The 25,016-nt window shown below is 45.3% G+C and overlaps 1 protein-coding gene across 1 annotated transcript in view; it reads left to right on the forward strand.

Annotated features, from left to right (window-relative positions):
- Nucleotides 1-1,285: 1,285 nt before the first annotated feature.
- The window catches only part of WNT2B (Wnt family member 2B), a 42,767-nt gene continuing 19,036 nt past the window's right edge, over nt 1,286-25,016 (forward strand). Inside the window, exon 1 of the mRNA XM_082227665.1 lies at nt 1,286-2,090. Within this exon, the coding sequence (XP_082083791.1) occupies nt 1,942-2,090 (149 nt within the window). The 5' untranslated portion in view covers nt 1,286-1,941. The remainder of the gene's footprint in view (nt 2,091-25,016) is intronic.

Here is a 25,016-nt window from a genome sequence, read left to right on the forward strand (position 1 = left end):
CGAATCACCACGGCCAGGTTTCCCTGTCCAAGAATGGCAGTAGTTGGCATATTGACTGCAGCTGGTGGAAGGCAATCTGAGCCACTGAGACTACCTCAACCTCCAGTGACAAAGATGGATCCAGCAGCACTCCAAAACTATGAACATGATGTTTCAGAGGGAGTTTATCCACATTTAGAATAGGCTACTGGCCAATCTCTCAGACACAGGAACTACCCATACACATTGCCTCTGTCTTCCCAGGGTTCAAACTCAGTTTACTGGCCTTCATTCAATCCACAACTGCACCCAGATGATGTTGATGCAGATCATGCACAGACTCTCCTGACTCAGATGGTCTGAAGAAATAGAGATGTGCGTCATCAGAGTACCAATGACACTTTGGCCCCAAACTAAGGATTGCTCCGAAAGGCTTCATAGAGAACTAGGTACAAGATTGTGCCTTGTGATGCACCACAGTGCAGAGACCACAAGACGGAAACACAATCTCTGAGTGGTCTTGCAGGTAGGAGTAGAACCACTGAAAAATATCACCCCTCAATACTAATTTCATGGTATTGAGAGCTGCTGAGAGATGGAGATGGAGAAGCAGAAACAGAGCCACACTCCTCCTGTCTTGTTCTTGATAGGCTGAAACAGATCCAGATAACTGGTATTCTCCAGAAACTCCTGTACCACCCTTTTCACCATGAATGTATAGCAGTGGTGAGACCTGAACAGCTCAGTGGTATAACTTTGCAGGCTCAACCCCCCATGTTTCCAGATACAGTTAAGACAGTGCCTGTCTGAAACCCTGAACAGTTGCTGCCAGTCAGTGTAGATCTTACTGAAATAGATGGAGGAAAGATCTGACAGCATGCTATGCTTATGTCCCTGAACCCTTGGGGTGAACACCCTCTGTATTAAACAAGCCCTGTGCTTATGTGGCAGGGATGTGGGTAGGGGAGAAAGGAGTTATGTACTGGAAGATGTTAAGATTTCTGGCTACACCCCTGTTTGCTTGGCCTGGGGGGGGGGGTGCAAGAAGATTATGGGCCAAAAGTCCAGGGTGCCCCTCAGCAGCAGTCTAAGCAAAGCAAGGGGATCAAGTTGGGGCCCCATTCAATCCCTGATCTAAAATTATCCAGCTACACCGCTGCAAAGCCCCACGTCTAATATCAAAAGCTCCAGCCTCCCAGCCTGTTTTCTCCCTCGGGGACTTGGATCAGGAGCGCAGGCTGAATGGGCAGCGACAGGAGAGGCGCTAGGACCTCCGGGGGAGGGGAGGTGGATGCTTGCCTGCGCCTGCCTATTGCCCAGTTAGGGAGAGTTCAGCAGCGCCGTCTCTGATCTCTTCTGGCTCTGGCTCTCAGCAGCAGGTGGTGCCTGGGAGGGAAAAGGTGAGCGAGCTTTCAGCGAGCGAGGGAGGGAGAAAGGAAAGGCTGGGCGTGCGGGGGTGGGGTCGGGGGGGGACAGAAAGTGAGAGGAAGAGAGGAAGAGGCGTCCCAACTGCGTGGCTGTGCCTGCTCTGGCCCCAGCCTTGCCTTCGTGCCGGGGCGTTTTTGCCCAATGAGAGTCCACCGGAGGTGTCCGTCTTCCCCGCCTGCCCCCGAGCCCAGCCCTCCGGCGTGTCCTCCTCATCCCCCTTCCCAGCAGATGCCCGTCCATGGGGCTGCTTGCGAAAGGCTTCTTCCAGCCCCGACCACAACCAGCAGCGCATCTTGCCAGGGAATCGGCCGGCCAGCGGACAGCCGCCCGCGGGTGCAGGGCGTTTGACGGCGCCGCCTTCCCGAGCCGTGCCCAGAGCAGCAGCAGAAGCAGCAGCAGCCGTCCAGGTCTGGGCTGCGCTGAGCGGATCGATCAGGCCCCGGTCGTAGTCAGCCTCGCTTTCTCCTTCACGCCCGGTTGTAGAGACCCGAGGACTTGTCCTTCTCGCGACTACCTTCCCTCGGCCGGGGAATTATGCTGGGCTCCAGCCGCTGGGCTCGGATTGCCTGCGCGCCCGGGGACACTCGACGGGCGGCCGTGGTCCCCCGTGCGCCTTCGCGCCTCTGCTTGCCCTTGGTCCTGATGCTGCTAACACTCACGCCGCGGGCGGACTCCTCTTGGTGGTAAGTCGGCCCGACGCCGGGGCTCGCTCGCGCTCTCCTTCGGGGTTAGACGGCGACTGCCGGCGAGGAAACTTGTCTCTCCCCGACGTCTAACAAGGAGGCACCGCGAAGCAGCGGTGGCTGCTCAGGGTTCCGATTAGCTTGGCTGTGCGCTGCTCTGGGCAGCGCGCTGCTCGAGGCTGGAACTCTCAAAGCGTGCCACGGTGACGCAGTGCTCCTGAGCATGTGCAAAGCGCACGGTGCAAGCGCCAGGACCTGTAGGAGTTGGGGAAGAGACGGGAGAGTCGGAGGGGCTTGTTCAAACTACTTACCAGTGATGTCGTTGGGTCTTTTTAAACTCTGGACTTAATATGTATTGCTTATAGTATTTATATTCCGCTTTTCAGGCGGACTTCACAAAGAGGTTTACCTAAGGTTATTACCCAGACGGTACTAATGTGTAGAATTTCACTTATTTCAAAATGAGGTTTAATCAGTCCCAGTCCTGCTGCTTTTGAGGTCTGCTAGGTGGGTCCCTGGACTTTTACCCAGAAGTGCCCGATGGCCTGGCCCCCGTCCTTTCGACATACAAGCAGGCCAGAGGGCCACAAGCCACAAGCGCCGTTGGTGATGGGGGCTCCTCGCTCCGGAGAAGCCCGCGGTGCCGAGAGGGGCAGAGCTTGGAGGGGGCGATATCGGTTTCTCTCTCGAATGGTTTCGGCTTGTCCTTGGCTCCTTCTTGGCTTGGACAACCAGAGAGGGGAGCGCTGGTTTTTCATAAAACAACCAGGCGGGCTTGTTAGAGAAGTTGGGGTTTATTTATTGGGAGTGGGGGCGGTTGCGCTGCTCGGGAAGCCGTAGTGCGAGGCGTCAGTGGACAGAACCGAGAAGGGAGGCGAACGGGATGGCGCTGTCAGATGGGAATGCTGCTCATTGATGGGGCAATTTGATGAGGACGGGGATGGGAAAATGCCCGCTCACTGCGTAATTTTATAGAGTTCTTTGTTTTCTTAATTGTTTGCCACTCTGGGAAAGGCGGAGATAAGTTTTAGGATTCGAATTTTTCTCCATCTCCTCCATAGGATAGGTGGCTGCAAAGCAGGTGCTATAAACCCCTTGCACACCTACAAATGCCCTGCTTTAAACACGCGCACGAGAGCACGATCCAGCCTAAGCTAAGCCCGCGTGCAGCCCCATCCTTACTCCGGAGTAAGTCCCACCGGGGGAGCCTTCCAGGCCGTTTCTTTCAACGGACGGGTTCTCCACGTCCTCCCCTTGGGAATCAATGGGCTTCGGTTTCGATGGGCTTTGGACGCATCCTGCTCCTAGTCTCAAAAGCGACGCCGTCCATTAAATCAGAGACCACGTCGTAAACATGGGAGCCTTTTCTACGGTCTGGCTGTCAGATCCTGAGTCTCTCCTTCTAGCTTGGATCTACCTGCCTGCTCCAGCAGCTAAGGCAGATCTCTGAGGTTTCGAGAACTGCCTTGTGGGGGGGGGCGTGCCGGAAAAGAGGGGTAGAGACGGAGGTCCCTTCCAGCGCGTACCTGGCGATGCAGGGGAATCGAAAGCGGGACCTTCCGCACGCAAGACAAATGCCTTGCCACTGAGCTATTTGGCCTGCAAGTGACAGCGGTTGCGCGGGCATGGCATTATGATGGGTGGCTGCTCTCCTATGGGTGCCTTCTCTCGATCGTCTATGGGGCCTCCTCTTTTTACCCACCTGCCTGTGGACTCAGTCAAGAGTCTCGCGGCACCATGAAGGCTCACACCTTTTATTCCGGCGTAAGCTTGCAGGTGCTAGAAAGTCCGCTTCATCAGATGTAAAATGGAATTCACCGTTGCAGGTATAAATGTAATGCAAGAAAGCGCAGAGAGTAACTTTGCTACAGCGAGCTAGAATGTGTGCGCAAGAAGCGCGCACGCGGGGGGGGGGTCATTTCCCCCAAAGAATCTCGGGGACTGTGGTTTGCTAAGGGTGCTGGAAATTTTAACACCGCGAAGGGTAAGCTTCAGTTCACCGGATTCTTTAGTGGAAATAATGTGCTTTAGATGTGTGGTGTGCGCAAATGCCTCTGAAAAAGCTGAGTTAATTGGGAAAGGAAAGCCTTAGAATCGTAGAATGGCAAGAGGGGAAAAGGGTCGTCTCACCCAACCCCCTTGTCTCTCTGCCCAGACCCAAATGAGACATGCCCACCATGTCTGATTGGGAGCGGAGCCCTGTTTCATCCCGTGGGGACGACTCCCAAGACAATGGGTGTTTGGATTACAGCCTTATCGATTCACCATCTCGTTCTCCTTTCCATCCCCATTTCTGGGATGTTAGCTATATATTCTAGTCATCTCATCAATCGATCTGTAAAATGTCCCTAGATATTTCCTCTCCGTCAGGCATGGGGAGCCACTGCCCTTTATTTCCTCACTGCCTGAGTTGTGTGTCTGTCTGTTTTAATTCACCCTCCTATTCATCCTTAGCTCCCTTGAACTCTCTTACTCCCCCGACGTGGTCTGCCACTGCTGTCATTTCGACTTGCCCACTCACTTGCCCAGCTTTAAAGCTCGCCCCGGGCTTGGGTTGCGGGGAGCGCTTTATTGGGCGCCGGCCACCATTGTCTTCGACGGGGAGGAGTGGGGGCGATTCCTCCAGGCGGAAGGGCACATTCCCGTCGGGCCGGGCTAGTGATGGGCAACGCGGCCCCTTTCCAAGCTGCGGGTCTGACTCCCACGACGTAAGCCAAGCCTACAGCCTGTTATTGTTAGAGCCGCTGCGGCCGGCGTAAACATGACTTGAGCCTTGTTGATGACAGAGCCGCTTTAATTTAAAACTGTTTTTATTGTTCATACTTGGGAGTTAAACAAGAGCTCCTTCTTAAACGGGAACAGCTGTCAGTCTGCTCCCAGGTGCGAAGCTGCAGAAAGCGGGTTGTTTCTGCAATTGCGGAGACGCGGGGTCGGTTCACAAGGACCGAATCGTCGCTTGAGGACCACAGCATCAAGGGATGACTTCCGCGGATCTAATTCCTTCTTTTCACATTCGTATCTCGCCCTTCTTCCACGGTCCTGGGGAGTCCCACAAGCAACCCTCTTAATTATTTTCCACAACAACCCTGCCCCCTAGGCGAAGACAGGAGAGACAGTGTCTGGCCCAAGATCACCCACTGAGGTCCGTAGTTGAGTCGGGATTTGAACCTAGGTCTCTCCAGAACAACACTCTAAAACCACGGGATTAAAATTATTCATTTTGCTGAGGGTTGAGCGGGTTCACACGCGCATGCTCATCACTTGAAGGCTGCAGCATCAAGTGATGACTTGCGTGTTCAAAACAGGTCAGGACGCCCAACCAACCACTGCCCCTCATCCCCTCTCAAACCCCAGACTTTCTCCGTGGATATGCACATTCCACTGCCAGAGATGAAGGTCCGGTTCACACGTGTGTGTTCCGATGAGTGCCGCTTGAGTGTCTGGTGACAGGCGCAACTTGCCAAACACGCTGCTTTTCCAGGCGTCTGGTTCACACATTCATCCACAGCTCCAGAGTACAGTACCGTCAGTGATGCGCGGTCCTTTCGCCTTAAGCGGTAAAGGCAAGCTGGCTCTACATTTCCCAGCGATAGCGACATGCCAAATAAATACCCTATTCAGGGGGTGGGGGAGAGAGAGAGAGACATTTACGATGGTTAGATGATGGGAGCCAAATAAAGACATCTGTTTGCTTCCTTGGAATCATCTGCGCTTAGCACATACTTAGCAAGGAAAACAAAATGTTGAATAAATAGGAGTGTAGATTTGAAGGCAGAACGAATATAAACACCTAACTGCAGCATATATCCGAGGTTTTATTCAGCTGGAGTCATCTGGTTAGTGGTCTAACAAGGCAGTCCTATACTCAGAAGTAAATCCCACTGTGTCCAATGGGGTTTTCTCCCAGGTAAGCGTGCAGAGGTTGCAGCCTTACTGGAATTGAGCTAAATGGTATATATTTATTCTCGAGAAAGGATCCCTAAGACCGGGTTGCATTAGGGTGTTTCTTAATTTCAGATTTATAGGCAAGATTTTTTGTTTAATTCTTTCATGATCTAGAGACATTTTAATTTTAGAAATCCAACTCCGGATTGTATCTGCTTCTATGCGCCGTTTTTGGATTCTGAAACCCAAACGGTGTTTAAGCCGGTGCTGCAAAATTTAGGAGGGAAATCCGTAGCGTCACTCACAGAATAATACTCTCTTACTCTCTTATTCTGGCAATTTAAAAGACGGTTCGGAATGCACCCTATTAGCCGATTCCCAAGACCCTGAATAGCAAGTGTTGAGACCGAGGCTGTCAATTTACTGAGGAGTAAGTCCCATGGAACCCAGTAGGGCTTGCTTCCGAGTAAGCAGAACTAGGTTTGCTATTCATCTTAAAAGACATCTTAGCCTTAATGTGCAACCCAAAGCGCTAGCTTCTAACTTGGCAATGCCTGTTCTGATGCGATCTTCTCAGTTTTTGCGTGGTGCGAAACCCAATAGGGAGCGTCGGTCAACCATAAGTACCAGTGACTCAGCTGATCTAGTAAGTCTAGCCCCACACCCACCCCTCGAAATAGCAGCCGCAGAGATTTCCCTCCCCTGAAGTCTTTGTAGCTACGGTGGTTTCCCCATGGGGCTATAGGTTCCCCACCCCAGAACTAAAAGCACCTTGCCAGTCTGAAGGTGATGCTCTTAGCTTGTCTTCAGAAGCAGCTATCGCTGAAACATCTGCTACAACTGGGCTGCAAAGCTACCCCTGCAAGCTAGAGGAGACTTCCTTCTAAATAGGCAATTGTAGGAAATTAGGAAGCTGCCTTCAACTATTGGTCAGTCAGACCACTGATCCTTCTAGCTCAGCAGCTCTCCAGGATTTCTGGCAAGAGCTTCTCCCAACCCCATGAAGGAGATGTCAGGAAGCAGATGTTCTGCCATTGAGTTATGGCCATTCTCCCCAAAATAGGATTGCACTGTAAACATCAGTGTCCAGCTTACTTTCCCACCAATGGGTAAAGCCTCTTGTAAGTATGGCGACTTGGAATAAGGACTTCTCTGCAGTTGCATTCTAGTTACTGAACTGCCTCCCCCCTAGAGACATAGTTGAGGCAATACTGATGGGATTTCATACAGTGTAAAGTTCTCTTAAAAGCTTATGTTACTTGCTTGAATATGTTTGGATCACTTTTAGCATTTAGTCTAGCACTTTAGCATTTAGCATTTGATTAGCATTATGGTCAACCTCATAATTGTATTTTATAATTGGTACTGATATTGTTTGACTCTTACATGCAAACTGCTTTGAGGTCACCTGTGAAGGAAAATGGTTTACAAATCTCTACATATATTTTATTGTGTGTATTATTGCATTTATACCCCACAATTCCTCCAAAGAGCGCAATGGTTCTCTCCTCCTCCTCCATTATCTTCACAACAATCCTGTGAGGGAGGTTGGGCTGAGAGTTGGTGACTGGCCCCAAGCCACCCAGTGAGCTTCATGGCCAAGTGGGGATTGAATCCTGGTCTCCCAGGTCTTAGTCTGACACTCTAAACCACCACACCACACTGGCTAACAAACCAGTTCCTAGATTTCTATATCTCCCATCCACAAAATAGATACAACTGCTTGGTTACAGGTCATCAGCAGAAAACCTCATTACATACTGCCTCATTCCACACACACACCCCAACACACACCATTCAAAGATACTGAGACAAGGCTAATCAGGTCTTTAAGAATGAAAAGCTTCAAATCTCTCAGCTCAGGTGGATATCTGTATGACTTCCCTACATAGGAAAGAACAGAGGTGGGATGGAAGCCCTCTATTCATAGCTCTTTTAGGAATTCAAGCTATAATTCATTGAAATCAGGGTACTGAGCACCTATTGTGTTTTCATAACTTTTCTTTCTCAATTAGCAGATTCATTTTAGCGCAGACGACTGCCTGAACTGTTATATATCTAATGCCATTAATACATACATGGTGCTTTTACAAAGAACAAATATAACATGTTCCTGCTCCAAGGATCTTACAATCTAAAACGTGACTCATTCCTGATTTTGACTCAAGGTAAACTTTTTATTAAAGTTACTCCAGGCAGGTTCTTTATTGTTTGTTCTTAGTGAATTCTTAGAGACAACATTTTAGTTGACATACTTGAGAAAACAAACCAATGGTTGGAAGATTTGGGAGCTCTTGATTCCAGGTACCCTGGCTGTTTTCTCTTCAGCCTTCCATCCTTTTCTAAAACTGCTTCCAAACAATATTTCATCAACAAAGTATCCTCTCTTGGGGAAATAGCTATATTGCAAGCATGTATGGGGATGCTAAACTTGGATCCAAAATCTGGAGCTGCCATTTATGAAGACTTTGACTTAAAAAAGAAGAAGAAAAGACAATGTTTCTTATTAATTAAAACAAAACAACCAAAGCTTGCATTAAAAACAAACAAACAAACAAATTCATACATAATAAATTGGATCATCATGAATCCAATATTTGCCTTTTCTAACCCTTCCGAAACTTTCTTACAAAATTTCATTTTTCTTTCAAGTCTCCTGGAGCTTCAACTTCAACTTGGCAGCATAAGACACATTTCACTAAATCAACAAATCAATACAAAGAGTGGAGTGAAATAATGGAGGAGGATATTTTCTGAGTTTCTCCAGCAACTGCTCCAGATAATCAGAGGTTACACACACAAACACACTCCATCCTCAAAGAGGTGGAGGAAGACCTGTCACTTGTATCTGGTTTTTGACATTTTGCCTTTTAAGCTTCCAGCACTTTCCCTGTTTAGCTGGCTGGATTCAGTGTTTCAACCCTCATTGACGAATGCTTCTGCTGAGTGGGGCAAAGATGGTCTCTTATGTGGAGAGTGTGACTTCCACAAAACTGTTTCCTTAGCCTTTCAGACCTCTAAAAAGAAAGGCAGTATCACTGATATTGCAGCACTAAGAGTGGGTAGCATATTATCTGATCTAGACTGCCAAATTCTTGGGGAGATGGATGATCTCCAAACTTGAGCCTAGAGGAAATGCTCAGCGTTTTCTCCTGCCATTTTTTCCTGAGGCAGAATCATAGAAAGTATCAAGTCAGTTCTGCTCTCTGCTGTGCTTGAAAAGGAATTCACAACCAAATGCTTCTTCTAAACAGCAAGGAGTTATGAATTTTCAGTGATGTCAGGGACAGCACAGATTGCTTCACAAACTAGCCCCCAGGAATTCTTGGAACACCAGCATGGTGGTTTGCAAATGGATGTGTATATAAAAAACTTGTAACTCTAAATAAATGTTATTTGCAATACAACAGAAGCTCAAAACTGTGGCAGATGGGCTCCATAAGGTGGTTGCAGCAGCTTTAACTTAGGGATTCTCTCTCAGTATTGTGGTTGTGGTTGGAGAACTTCACAGCCTTCTGAATACTGTGCTTACTCAACGGGAAGAGAGTGATCTATATAGAGATGGCATTTATAATGCCATACAAATACTCCTTGATCAAAGACCAGATTCTCAAATGGAATTATGTTGGTATCTCTGATATCAATACTTCCTTCTAATGGAACATGATCCCTGCTGCTACACACACTTACCTAGAAGTAGTCTCATTGAACTCAGTGATACTTACTTCAGAGCAAGTATGCATAGGATTGTGTTGTTAGGCCATAATCCTACACACACTTAACTGGAAGCAAATCCTCCTGAATTTACAGCACAGGTGATCCACTGTGACTATAGTCCCTCTGTGAGTCCAAGCTTGGATGCAAAATCCATTTATATACACATCTCTTGGGGGGGGGATCCTCATGTTTTATTAATTAAAATAAACCAAAACAACAAAGGCTTGCATTGCAAAAAAACAATAATACATTCCTAAATAATAAAATAAATTGGGGCATAAATAAATTCAGTCTTTGCCTTCTCCAAGCTATCCAAAGCGTACTCATAAAACTTATCTCAGACAGCAAGTATCTGTCAAGCCTCCCAGAGCTCCAACCTTACTTTGCCAGTTAACTAACTGTTGCAGCAACACAGACAGACAGCAGGACTGGCCCAAGACATTTTTATTCCCAAGTTGGAAAATCCATAGCGTGATAGTTAACAAAGTTTTACTCAGAGTGAATTCACTGAGCTTAATGAACATGATTAAGTTAGGTCCATTAATTTCAATGGGTCTACACTGAGTGAAATTTAGCTGAATACCTCTCATACAGTGTATGTAATTGATCATCATCATGGTTGACCAGTGCCCACCGGCACTATCTCAAAACATGAAATGTTTTCTTTTTCTTGATGGTTCCTGAGATCAAAGAGCGGTTTAGTCTATATTTGGATACAACTGGACACCATTTTGAATGAAGCTGGGGGAATGAATATTTTAAAACCACTGATTTTAATTACGGATTTCAAAACTGCTCTGATTTTTTGTTTATTAGAATTCCCAGTGAATACTGAGTAAGAGGCTGCCAGTAACTGACACCCTTTGAACAGCACCCAAAAAGTTGTTGCTTGAAGCAGATACCATATTTTGCCTCACAGTAGGGCCAGCACAGCCTGCATTGTCTCACCAAAGGCAGTCTCCCAGGCTTGGAAAGCAGGCATCAGTCCAGAGGTCTGTGGAATCTTATGCCTGAGGAATCCTCTACTTTCCCTTGTAACTACCCACTGCATGTATTTTTATTTATTCATTACAATTATATCCCAGCTTTCCTCCAAGGAGCTCAAGGTTGTAGCCAGTGTGGTGTAGTGGTTAAGAGCGGTAGTCTCGTAATCTGGGGAACCGGGTTCACATCTCTGCTCCTCCACATGCTGCTGCTGGGTGACCTTGGGCCAGTCACACTTCTTTGAAGTCTCTCTGCCCCACTCACCTCACAGAGTGTTTGTTGTGGGGGAGGAAGGGAAAGGAGAATGTTAGCCACTTTGAGACTCCTTAAAGGGAGTGAAAAGTGGGATATCAAATCCAAACTCTTCTTCTACATAGTTGTCAGTTTCCCCCATTTTTATCCCCACAAGAACACTTTGAGATAGGTTAGACTGAGAGATGGTGACTGGGCCACAGTCACCAGTGAAATTCATTGCTGATTAGGGACTTGAACCCTGGTCTCCCAGGTCCAGCACTCTGACCACTACAGCACACTGATCAGAGGGGCCAATATTGAGCGAGTTGGAGGGCCAGTGTTATTATTGAAACGGCAGCATATGTTCAAATCAGCCAAGAGACACACTCAGGATCTGGCCCTAAACCTTGGCCATCAGCCTTGCTTCAGAGCTATTTGGAGCGGATTAGAGGCATGTGACTTCTAAACATAATCGGTGCAATAAACAATCTTGGTGTAAATATCTAAGTAGAGTTTACTCATTGCTGAGAAGGGGGTTAGCAGTCAGAGAGCAGGATTCCATTTTAAAGCTGGAAGTTGAGTTTAAGCGAACTGTACACAAGCACATGTGTTTGCAACACACTGACACCACACGCAAAAAGCCACACAGACACATTTCCCTGCCTCTTGTAAACTCTCGTTCACATGCACCATTAGCTAATCTGTTTAACTGAAGCTGCTGTTTCTAAAGTAGTCACACACACACACACACACACACACACACACCATCCAGCATCAGAACAGGTCAGACGTCCAAGTTCCCATTTTGATATCGCTTCTCCATAAACGTGGAGAGGGAGATTTTTAAATCTATTTAGTAGGTCTGCTTGCAGCAAGGAGGGAAAGAGAATGAGGACAGATCCACACTATAACATACAAAGCATATTCACCACACTTTTTAAGCACATGACTTCCCCCAAAGAATCCTGGGAACTGTAGTTTTCAGTTACCTTTTCCCCACAAACTTAACAACCTACATTTCCCAGGATTCTTTGGAGGGAAGTCATGTGCACTGAATGTGCATCAAATATACCAGTATTCTGTGGATCTGCCCTCACTCTCCTCAGTGTGTGCATGAGTTTGGGCAATATTTCAGACATAGAACCCCCTTCTACTTGATACAAAGCAAGGATGTGGAACGTTTTTCAGCCTGAAGGCCCCATTCCCTCATAGGCAACCTTCTGGATGCCACCTGTCAGTGGTGGGTGGAGCCAGAGACCTTTGTACACTAAAAGTCAGAAGCTTCTACATATACCCCCCACCCACCCACATCCTCCATCCAGGCAAACAAGAAGTTCAAGGACACTTTCCAGACAAGCAAAAGCACTCAAGGAGGCCACAGAGTGGGAGTATTGAGGGGAGTGGCCTGGGACAAGTCCCAAGACCTGGGGGGTCACAGAGGTTTCCACCCCTTGCATATGATGTCTGTAGAAATACACATGATCTACTTCTTCCAGGTGCAACATCTCCAGTGAGGACAACCAGATTGTGGTTTATTTATTTCCTTCTTTCAGTTAGGACAGACTCTGTGCAAGTGAGTTTTCCTTCCTTCTCACTTCAAGCTGCAGCTTCTCTCCTTCCTTTCTGAAGGTATCATGGTTCACAATGTCAACTTGATCCCATCTGGGTCTTCATTAACACACACACACACACACACACACACACACACACACACACACACAACTCATCAGGTTGTCTCCTTCTTTTAAGTCCATTTCCCCTAGACTCCTCCCATTCTTCTAACTCCTCCCTGCTGTTTATCCCTCTCCTGCTACCTTTCTGGATAAAAGACTGAGTTACAAACCAGGAAGACCCTGCTTCGAATAACATCTCTCACTGGGTAGTCTTAGGCAACTCACTCTCTCTTAGATTCATTTCTCTCATGCAACTTGCAATATGGAAACAACAATACAGAGTTGCCTTGAAGAGTTGTTGTAAGGCCCTCCAGATGCTGCTGGACTACATCCTCCTTCATCCCTGGCCAGGCCTGATAGGAATTGGAGTCCAGCAACATCTGGAGGGCCAAAGGTTCCTCAGCCCAGCCTGTTATAAGGATTAGAACCAGATCACTTGCTTTGAACTCTTCACCATGTAGTACAAATGTTAAGTGTTGTTATTATTCCCTCTGATGTTCCTTCTATGTTCCCATTTTCCTTCTTTTGTCTTTTTCATTTTTGGAAGCTGTTGAAAGTGTCTTGGCCTCATTGTCTAGGTTTTGGCTTCTTCTACTTCTGTCTGCATCCTACCTCAAAAATATGTTGTCTGGGTTTGCTCAGATTCCATTCCAGAAGATGATTTGGGGAGGAAGCACAAGGATATTTGCAACCAAGAGAGGATGGGGTTGGTAGAGACCATAGCTACTCTGTGTTGCAGTGCAGATTTCCACATCCCATAGCTGTGAGGGGTTTCATAGGCCTTCGTTTTCAGAACTCTGGTCTATCAGATAACAGTGTCCAGAAGGGGACTCTTGGATCCAGGGTTAATGGTTTGTGTTCCTCACTAGTATCTGACATTGCATCAGAAGCAGGAGAGGAGTGTGACTCAGTCTCAGACTCTAAGCTCCATAACTAATGCATGTGTGAATTGGCTCATCATGTGAATAATTAGTTACATGATGCGTACAAGAGTAGCAAATTAAATGCTAACACATTGTGAAACCAGTATGCAATCTGCAATATATAAACAAGGCCAGCAATCATGGTTTAAGGGTGCTAATGAAGCCACATGCAATCCAAGAGATATATCTTTACAGCAGTGTGAGAATGCTAGGCTGCAGCTTTCAGCTTGCTCACTGCTTGACCCAGCAACAAACACTGGACAGTCTGCCATGGATGAGGAAGATGACTGATGCCAACATGGATCAAATGAGTATACAAATCCAAGTTCACTTTCAGCAAATTGTCATAATTTGGTTCATATGTTAATTCATAATATGGAGAGACAAAGACACGCTAGATGGAAATAGAAGCTAATAAATATCGAAGGGCACAATGCCCCAACAGCTTCTACCTCAGACACCCCAAATTGATAAAAGTAAATGTTCTGCAGGGCTTGAGCTGAAAGCCACCAAACTAGTGGCAGTATTAAAATCTCCAGTGAAGCTGTCACCACGTTAAATATTTTCTCATTTGTAGACACATTTAACTGAGAGTAAGTCTTATTGAATTCAATGATTTTAGTTCTGAGTAACATGTATAGGATTGTGCTGTTATAGTTCTAGAATTCCCCCCACCCCATCCCAAGTATGAGAGCAGATGGGTTTGTTCTGTTCACAATTATTTCATCTAATTATATTCTCTGGTTCATGTTTCATTCATTGGAGAGTTCCCCCCTTAAAACAGGGGTTGAGAACTTTGGAAGTATGTCTTTGGCTTCTAGGGCTGCATGTAATTTGCATCTCATCATTGCTCATGCAATGAATATTAGTTTCCCTGTGTTTATATAAATGCTGTGCAGATGCCATAGTCATGTTATGTCTATTCTACAATTTCCTTTTCCCTTTCCTTTTTTTTTGGAAACTATTACCGTCATATTTGATGATGTCAACTAAATCTTGAGGTACTGATTCTTGTGATTGAAATCCCATGAAAGTTCTGTTTTACTGGCCTCAATGCTTCCACACCTTTAAAGTTTTTATTCCTCTATTTATTTGCTACCCCATTGTCAAGCCGCCTTTTGATGTCGCCAGAGATAGAAGTGTGTGTGTGTGTGTGTGTGTGTGTGTGTGTGTGTGTTGTTGAAATTGCTTTTCTGCTCTATCCTACCTTTTAGCAGAAGAAATAGCTTTTGATGCAGATGTATAAAAGACAGGTGGGAGTCTCTCACAGATGAGGGCAAGCTGGGAGAAAATAGCTAATGCCAGTGATGGAGGAGCAGTCAGGCTTAAATATGGAATTAGTACAGAAACAGAATTTTGAAGAGGACACCAGCACAGCAATGAAAGTGAATCTTCGGTTAGCAGAGGCATTCCAAGCAACTTGACCAAAGGGGGGGAAGTGATAGCAGTAAGGGCAGCTATGCGTGGCTAGTCGTTGACTAGGACACAGATAATACAAAACTGTCAGAGGCACACAACGCCATACTTGCATGTGCAGAAAGACTTCTGTGAGTGCAATGGAGCTTCCCTTCCTTCTCCTCCAACCTGTACACCTCCAAATCTACACTGGAGCATTGGAGGAAAGCTCAGAGCAGAAAGGAGGAGCATGGCAGAGGGGAGCGGGGAGCGGATATCAGTCACTATATTGAATCTGCAAGTATATACTTGGATAAGGTAAAGGGTAAAGGGACCCCTGACCATTAGGTCCAGTTGTAACCGACTCTGGGGATGGGGAGCTCATCTCGCTTTATTGGCTGAGGGAGCTGGCGTACAGCTTCCGGGTCATGTGGTCAGCATAACTAAGCCGCTTCTAGCAAACCAGAGCAGCACACGGAAACACCATTTACCTTCCCGTCTGAGCGGTACCAATTTATCTACTTGCACTTTGATGTGCTTTTGAACTGCTAGGTTGGCAGGAGCAGGGACTGAGCAACGGGAGCTCACCCTGTCGCGGGGATTCGAACCACCAACCTTCTGATCAGCAAGTCCTAGGCTCTGTGGTTTAACCCACAGCGCCACCCGCATACAACCCAGTATTTCAGGCAAAACCTAAAATTTCTTGGGATGAATTGGATCTGCAACAAAAGTGCTGCAGTGTTGCATTCTCCCTCTTCAGGATGCCAGCCACTTCCCCTCTTATCTACCAACAACAACTTTTCACTCCTAGTCTTTTCACCCCCAACTATCTATCAGTCAGCATCCCATGACCACTGAGCATGCTTAGTCCTCATTGGACTTCTTTTCAAAATAGTTTTGTAGGTTTCTTTTGTAGCAGAGATATTTCCTATCACCTGGTAAGTCGATCCTTTTACCTGAAGATGCCAGGGATTGAACCTGGGCTATTGTGCATGCAAAGATTGTGCTTTGTCACAGACTAAGCTAAGCAAATATCCTTTCTTGGAGCCAACTGGTCATTTAAAATTGCAAGCATTAAGAGCCTTCCACAACTATAGTTCTTATGCAGGCATTTGCTTTTCAGAGGAAACATAAAATAAGACAATGTGAAGGTCATTCATTTTATGACTTTGGCAAAAACTTGCTAGCATTATACAACCAATCTAAATCTATTTTCCTGCACTTTACATTCCTGGCCCCTGTGGCACCTTTCACAAATATGTGCAGCAATGGCACAGATTGGTATGTGGAGGTTTCCAAATTGCTCCAGACTTTAAAGATAATGGGGCTCACACCCAAAGTTCATGAACTTCATGATGAGCCTCATCTCATCATGGATCGGCTGTAGAACACAGAACTCATGTTGAGTTTTGGCAGTGGAACACATAGGCTGAATTTGGAAATCACCCAAAAAAAATCCTTTATTTTAATTAACCAGAGTTTGTCATGTAATTAATTAAACCCAACAAACTCTGGTTAATACTAACAGTGGTTTGTACAAAGTAAGACAACTTCAAAGCATAGGTCATGGGCAGGCAAACTAAGGCCAGGGGACCAGATCTGGCCCAATCGCCTTCTAAATCCGGCCTGCGGACAGTCCGGGAATCAGTATGTTTTTGCATGAGTAGAATGTGTGCTTTTATTTAAAATGCATCTCTGGGTTATTTGTGGGGCATAGGAATTCGTTCATTTTTTCCCCTCTTCAAAATATAGTCCGGCCCCCCACAAGGTCTGAGGGACAGTGAACCGGCCCCCTGCTGAAAAAGTTTGCTGACCCCTGGCATAGGTTATGAAGCTGGCTTGTTTCAATAAAAGAAGTGAAATGGAGGCCAGAATGTCTCTAAGGATGTACAGAGTGTCTCAATACTTAGGTGGCTGAAAATAGGAAGCAGGTCTGAAGATAATGGCTTCTAGGAAATTTAAACCTCAGCATCTCTCCCATATCCACCCCAACCCCATGCATCCTGTATCTTGTTATAGAATACCCACAACATACATTTGGAGGAAATCCATTGATGGGCTGATTTGGAGTGCTTTCAGTGGTATGAAAGTACATTGCCCAAAATATGTTTAAAATTATTATAGAATGATGACAGGGAAATAAAAATAAAGCCACCAAAATTAAGTCAGGATAAGAGGTAGCTGTGTGTGACCAACGGTGTCAATTCAGTACTGTGACTGTACATGAGGAAATGAGGACTATTAATCATTCCACAGCGTCAACTTATTTTAACAGGCCAGGATAACCTCATTTCCAACAGGGTTTAACGAAGTAGTAAGAGTTTATAATAATATTACTTTTTTAAGAAGAAGAAGAAAATCTTGCTTTTATGCAACACTTTGCATTCCAAGGTGCTTTGCAACCCATTGCAAAACTGATATCGATGGCTGAAGAGATGGTTTTTTGGGGAAAGGGGCATGCAGCCTATAGCTGGATCTGCTGCGGAGTGCAAAGTACACCCAGTCTTTCCTCTAGACAAGCCAGCACTGGCAGCTGAGTGACCCAAACAGCTGCCCAAGACTGCACCACTGTCAAGATAACACAATGCCCTTTCCAGATCAGCAGACGGGGAAACTGAGAAAAATATGTGGCCCATTGCCTAGCAATTGCTTGGGTCTTTTCCACAATTCTCCCCTGTCTGGCCAAAGAGGCCTCATGTCAACTTTGAAGTCATTGAACAAAGAGGAGGGGAAAGCTTCAGGATCCATGTGCAATGTGGGCACATAAAAAGTTGACACTCCCTTTGCACTTCTTGGAGAAGCCTTAGCAAGGCTAAAGGAGTGGAATAATGCCACACCGAAAAAGACCAAGCACCATACTTTTTTTTTAGCATGGCAACATCTATTTTCTGTGACTCTCTGCCTATTTCTATCAGGCAGGCAATTTTATTGTACTGTTTTGAGTGCGTACTAAATACTATCAAAACAGATTTTGAAACTACTGATTTTATCTGTATTTTGATGTTTTTATGTTAGGTACTGTTTTTAAGGTATGCTTTATCACACTCCCTGAATGTATTTATACTATTTTACATAAAACTGCTAAATTTTAAATTATTATTAAGTGGTATATAAATCTATATAAAATAAAATAGCATGCCCCTTTCTTTAAAGGTGCAATCACTACCCTCATTTTGTATACTATTTTATACATTAACAATCCTGAGTGGATTCTGGGAAAGTCAGTTTTGGCTTGTTGCCTGAGATGTGAAAATACTGAAGGGGAGCATTGATCTCAGGTAGAGTTGAGGGACAAATTTGTTTCAGTTTGCATGGAACAGTGAATCTACCTAATTTGCATGTCCTAAAATAATACATAAACTGAAACACAGACATCCTTCGAAATTCATGCATGTCTAAATGGTGCCATGCTGTTCTACAACCAGAGAAGTGTTATAAGAATGGACATACCAAAGTGTGGATTAAAAAATGCACATATTAATGAAACGAATGTAAAAAAAAAATTACTTTTTGATTGCAAAAAAGTGTATATCAGACAGAATGTGCATGTTAGGAGAAATTCACAGTCAAATGCTGATGAATTTTCATGAAGCCTTTAAAAATATATAACAAAACTATATAGAAATGTGCACGACTGAACTTAAGATTGGGGGGGGGGGAGTGACAGAAACCAAAACTGTCAGACTCACCCATCACAGGAACTCGTATGACAGGTGGCTCCTGAGCTTTGCAGAATACAGTATCATGTACCATAATGCATTGTGCTTAATGAGTCAGACAACATCCCATGCTACACATCCAAAGTGTAGTCTTTAAATAACCAATTGCCAACCCATTCATACACCCACCTACCCCCTCTCCCCACCAGCCCACCCCTTAGAAAAACATCCTGTATATCTATAACTCAGGCTTCACTCTGAAATTCTAATTCAATTGAGAAAGCTGTGATGGTATCCACTGTTGAGCCGCGAAGGGATTACATGTTTAGCATTTCTTCCAAATGATACTGTGGGTAGTAAGCCAAACTATAGACCTGCTAAATATTACCAGCAGTCAGCCTTCAGTCCCAACACAGGCAAACAACAATATGGACATTTTTAAAGGAGTAAATTATAAAATTCTGGCTTACATTTTGAAGTGGGGTAAATTATCATCCTGTTCCAGGCAATATATTGAACCAAGAAGGCACCTATAATCTTACCTGAAACCGGGTTGACACAATGTGTCATTATCGTTAGTAGAATCATGAAATCATATCCACACACACTGGTTGCCATATAGATCAGGGATGGGCGCTCCATGTGATGTTAAACTGCAAGTCTTAGTGGAAAGTCATCTGTCCCCCCTGCTCCCCAGTGTAACAGCTGGCTGGAAGAAATTGGCCATGCTGGCTGAGAATGATGGGAGCTGGACTCCATCACCATATGGAGAGACACATTCCCAACCCTGCCTCAAAGCACGCCAGTGACTCTTTTGGTTCCCAAGGCCAGGAGCAGAGGCTCCTCGTGCTTTGAGGGAAAGGATATATCCCTCTTCAACAGAAAAACATTTTAACAACTTTGCATTCCCACCGCACCCCTGGGCAAACCTTCTGTTCAATTTTCAACCCGTTGTACTGGGTGAGCTCTCTTTTCAGTTGAGAGCAGAGCAGAAAATCATCAGCTTGGCCACATGAAGAGGGTAGGATAACAAGTAAGATGAGCATCTGGATTCCCCTGAGATTCTGGCTCCCCACTTCCCTCATGGGAGCATGTGCTCACCGGGAATACATGCTTGTTGGGGTTTAAAATGAAACGTATGTTGCTGAGTAAATAGACAGGGCTGCCTCTGATTGTTGTGTTTATCCAAGAAGCAATTTAGGATTCTCCTTGTTTATTGGAAGAAGAGCCAAAGGATTCTTACAACAAGGGAGGGGGGAGCACAACAACTGGGAGGCGATATGTGACAGTTTTCTTCTGTTGTCTTGAGGGCTGAGTCAAGGGCAGGCTGCATTCAGGGGCCAGGGAGAGAACGAGCACTTGGCAGTTGCAGATCTAGATCTGTGTTGATAACAGATTCACTCATGGAAAATAAAGGCAGGCGGGGGGTGGGGGAGAGAGAGTGAGAGAGAGAGAGCCGCATAATAAAATTTCACTTCTCCCAGCCCATCTAATGTGAATTCTTCTGTGAAGTGCCAAGCAGATTCAGAGTGGGAGAAAGGAAGAGGGAGGAGAGAGGAGCGACTTATTCTGAAACCTCTTAGGCTTCATCAGAAGGGTAAAGTTAGGACCAAACTAGTTGACGCATTAAAAGCATATCAGGTCTGATTTTTCTTATTTAAATAACAGTGATGGGGAGAGATGTGCAGTCAGGATTGGGACTGTGGTGTAAGGAGAGGGGTGATGAAGAGGGTTGGGGGAATATGACTATTTTGGCTTGTCTGTTTTTCATCCTCCCATCGTTAACAAGTTTTCCATGTTTCCACACCAGTTTGCTTTTTTTTTTTTTTTTTTTAAAAAAAGAGTTTTCATGAAAATTCAAGAGCATTTTAGTGAAAATTCATCCTACTACACACATCTTTGTGTTTTGCTTAGCGTACACATTTTTTAAAGCACTTTTCCCTTATATAATGCATTTCCATATGCTATTTTCAATAATATACAGTGGTGCCCCGCAAGACGAAATTAATTCGTTCCGCAATTTTTGCCGTCTAACGAATTTTTCTTCTTGCGAAGCACGGTTTAAACGGCTTAACAAAGTCGCAAGACGTTTTCGTCTTGCGAAGCAAGCGCATAGGGGAATTCGTCTTGCGAGGCAAATCGCGAATGAAAAAACCTTTCGTCTAGCGAGTTTTTTGTCTTGCGAGGCATTCGTCTTGCGGGGCACCACTGTATATGCATTTCTGTACATTTTGCTTGGCTTCCAAATCGCATTGCAAAGTTCAGAGAACAGCAGATTTCAAAATGAGGCTGTGTTTTGGTTTGTGCATTGTTTCAGAAACTGCAAATTAGGTAGATTTGTCCTGCTTGCTCCACCACCTCTGCCAGAAGCAGAGAAGCAATGCTGATTTCAGGCCAGATCACACCAATTTTGGGTGAGATCTTGCCCAAAATCACATACGCTGCAAGATCACAGACTATTTTGGTGAGATCTCAGTCAAAATTGGTGCAATCTCGCTTGAAGTTGGCGCTGCATGGCAGGGTGCACAGCACTGGCAGAACGGGCAGTGGCAGCAGTGGTGGTGGCAGCAGCAGCAGGTATGGTGTTGAGAGTGGCAGCAGTGGCAGGGCAGGGTGGCACTTCTCATACGTACTGTAACCATGGCCTTTGCCTGATTCGCAGGTTAAATGGGAGTTGTGTCAATGATGTGGTATTCACTGGAAGTACAGTTCATGGTTTGAAATGGAGATATACTTGGAATTCAGGCCTGAAACCTTTCAGTGACTGAGTCCAGTCTAAAAATGTGAAGGCAATAACAATGGAGAGGGAGAGCATTTCTGAACATTTACAGAATACATTTTCCCTCGGCGTGCTCAAATGAGTAAGTAACCAAAGCCATCTCCCACGCATCCAAACTCTCACCCATCTCATAGCCAATGTAATATATTCATTTCTCCTTGCTGCTTCAGTAAACAGGTGTTTCAGAAAGAGGCAATAGTGAAACAAAGGAATGTGTACAACATGGGGAGAGAAACTTCTTTCAAACCACTTTCAATGTTCTTAAAAATTATTGTTTCCCTGCAAACCCTGGTTAATATGCCAGTTTAGCTCAGATAGTGAGGTTCCTCACTTGGTTGGAAGGTTCAGCTCGAGTTTTAAAAATGCTACTGCTAATTATTTTGTTTGGCTTTGAAGAGCACCACCTTTTAAAAGTACAAAGAGAATCTGCATGGGAGTGAACAAAGTGGCTGAATCTCAGCAGATTTTAATCTTATTTTAAGCAACTGGCAGGCAGACTCCACTTGGAAGTTAGCTGGTGGCACCTTCCATTTAGTACACAAAGTCCTTAAATGTTACACACAATGAAGGAGATCCTGAGAAAAATATAATTCATCTGTCACACTGTTACAATTTGTGATCATTGTGATTCATCTGGAGGAATAATGGTGCACACCTGTTTTAAAATGGAATGCGCTGCCTAGAATGGGATATCCATTATGTTCTTTGGGTCTGTAGCATTCTCTGAGGCTGAAATAAGAGATGCCATGTTAGAATATATGGCGGTCATGGATGTGGGTGCAGGAAGAGTCTGCAGAGTATGCAGGAGTCTCAAACATCCTCCACATCTTGGGTTCTGACATTTCACCAAAAGGCCTGCCCACAGATACATCTTAGCAACAAATGCTGGCTAAAAAGCTCATGTCAGATGGCTCGTTTTCGTACTCACCATTGAAAGATCCTGTTTACATTTTTATTAACTCAAGAGGGCTTGAGTTAACTCATCAGTATGTTAAGCACATCATTTTTTTATGATTTTAATTGTTTTCTCTTTAACCTGCTTCTGTTAATCCTCCCTCTATTGCATCCCATAACACAAGCTCTCTTCTCACTCTGGACTATGGCAGGGTCCCCCCCCCAAAAAAACCCCCAGTTATACCTTCTTCTTTTCCCCTTTGCATACCCCACAGTGTGTGTCTGTCCTCCTCTTTTTCTTTCTACAGTTTCTCTCCCCCCCTATCTGTTTCTTCATCCATCCATCAATCCTTACCTTCCTTCTCACTGAACACAGCACACGTCTTTTTCTCTCCCAGCCAGGGCCAGCCCAATAAATTTTGGCACCTGAGGCAAACCACAAAATGGTTCCCAGCTCCCTGTCAAGGAAAAATGGGGGGTGGGGTGGAATAAAGATTTACATTGGGATCTGCTGCCCCTGTGGATCCTGCCACCTGAGGTGATTGCCTCACCTTGCTTCATAAGGGACCTGCCCCTGCTCCCCGTAATCCACACACTGAGGGAGAGCATGTCAGATGGGCAGGAGGACAAAGTGGTGCCAACTCCATCACAATCTTCTGAATCCATGGAGAAAGAGAAGCCATGAAGATGTGCCCACCCAGATAGCATCCTTTCATCCCCACCTTTCTTTGTAGTGGGCTTGAACCAACTTGCCCACCAAGAGATGGGAAAGAGCAAACAAACAAGAGGTGTTAGAAAGATTCCCCCAATCAGCTGACATTGCATAGGTCCCATTATAGTCCAGCTCAGGTTATTAATGGTACATGAAAAGAAAGGCCTAACTTCAGCCTGGTCAGAGGCTTTGCAAAGTTGTTGCTACTTTCCCACTTGGCACATTTCTGCACAATGCAAGCAGTTGGTGTCGGTTCCAGTTCTTTAGTGGCCCTAATTTATTTATGCCTGTGCGAACTAGATACAGAGCACGCCTGCTAGCTAACATTGCATGCTAAGTAGGTCTCCGAAGTTTCTTGGCCTATCACCGCAGACAGTAATCACCTCACACAGCATGACGCTGGCGCTTTGGAAGTGGGACTTTTGTTGGCAAGGTGGACCGCAGGGGGAAAAGAGCAATTAGTGACCTTCCTATGCTCTCTCCCTCTGGCTTTATCCTTAAAATAATATTTGCCTCAGTCAAGACCCTTGGCAGAAAAAGTGGACAAGAGTGTAAATCATTGGCTCCCTCTGTGAGTTGCGGACAATAACATGACTTGAAACTTTGCCTTAGGGAGGCTCTACCTGATGGCTCTGCATGAACATGTTTGGGGTCAGGAAGGATCTTCCTCCATAAAAGACTGGCAAACAACCATGAGTGGTGGAGCTCTGCTATCTTCTAAAGTCTGCTCTTGGCTCCTTCACTTGTGTCATGGCTTTGCTAACCCCTTTTTGAATCACACTGACACTACTTGGCCCTTCATTGCCTCCCGCTTCTGCTTCGTAAGCACTCTTTCTCCAAGCTGCTGCCCTTCAGGTGCTTTGGGCTATAACCACCACCATCAATTATTTGCCCTGCCACCTAAGGTTGATGGGAGTTGGAATCCAACCACATCTCAAGGACACCAGGCAGCAGAAGGGTCCTATAAAATGAAGTGCAGCAATGGGGTGAGGTAGTGCATGGAGTATACATTCATGGGACAAGGTGCTGGAGAAGATGGTTCTCTTCTTTTGTTGTTCTTCGTGGTAACCTAATTCGACTGCATGTCTTGCCATGAGGGTAGGGTTATTGTCTTGTTTATTATTATGTCATGTGTTTTGTGTTTTTTATAATGTAAACCACTTTGTGATCCTCGGGTGAAAGGCTGTATATATATTTAATAAATAATAACAGCAGTTATTTACAGGCATTGTGCCACACTGGTGTTTACCTCTGTCCTGTCCTATGCATTCTGGGCAGAGAAGACAAGAAGAAGGGGCCCTAGCATAAGAGTGGGCTATGCGTCAAATTCTTAGTTCATGCTTATGGGATATAACCAGTTCTGTCTGTACAAAGGTGGAACAGAATTGGAATCATAGAATTGTACAGGTGGAAGGGACCATGAGGGTCATCTCCTCATTGATTTCACTCGCCTCGCCTCGCCTCGCCTCGCCTCTTCAGCCTTCCACACGTCCTCAAAATCTGCTCCAGAAGGACTTAGGAGACCTTCCAGAACAGATTTTGCAAGCATGCTGGAGGAAGGAGGAGAAGATGAAGATGATATTTATGTATTTATTTGATTTATATACCACCCTTTCTCCAAATATCCCAGGGTGGTGTACAACATTAAGAACATAATTTAGGAAGCATAATAATAAAAACATAATACACAGCCTATTAGTGCACAGGTTAATGATAAAATAATCATAATAACTGCCCCCCATTTAATTGTGCAACATCAGATTCCACTCTCTGCTAATTGCATCTGGCGTTTTCTCAGTGTGAAAATTCAACAGAGATTTTTGAAATTTCTCACAGCAAAGACAAGAGACCTCTGGCTACTAGTGGTTTATTATGCATCCTTTGAAATTTCTTCAAGGAAAGATAGTCAGCCTTGGGATCCTAACATCATTGGTCTGGAAGAACGTTTGATCAACAGCACCAGAAGAATTTGCATCTTTCTTAAAACAAATACCTCTTACACAACCTTCCTATGTATCAGGGAGCCTTTCACTTCATCACTGTATGGCAATTTCCAAACTTCTGATATACA

Source organism: Podarcis vaucheri (genome assembly GCF_965113315.1).
Source record: "Podarcis vaucheri genome assembly, chromosome: 6".
NCBI classification, from domain to species: Eukaryota; Metazoa; Chordata; class Lepidosauria; order Squamata; family Lacertidae; genus Podarcis; species Podarcis vaucheri.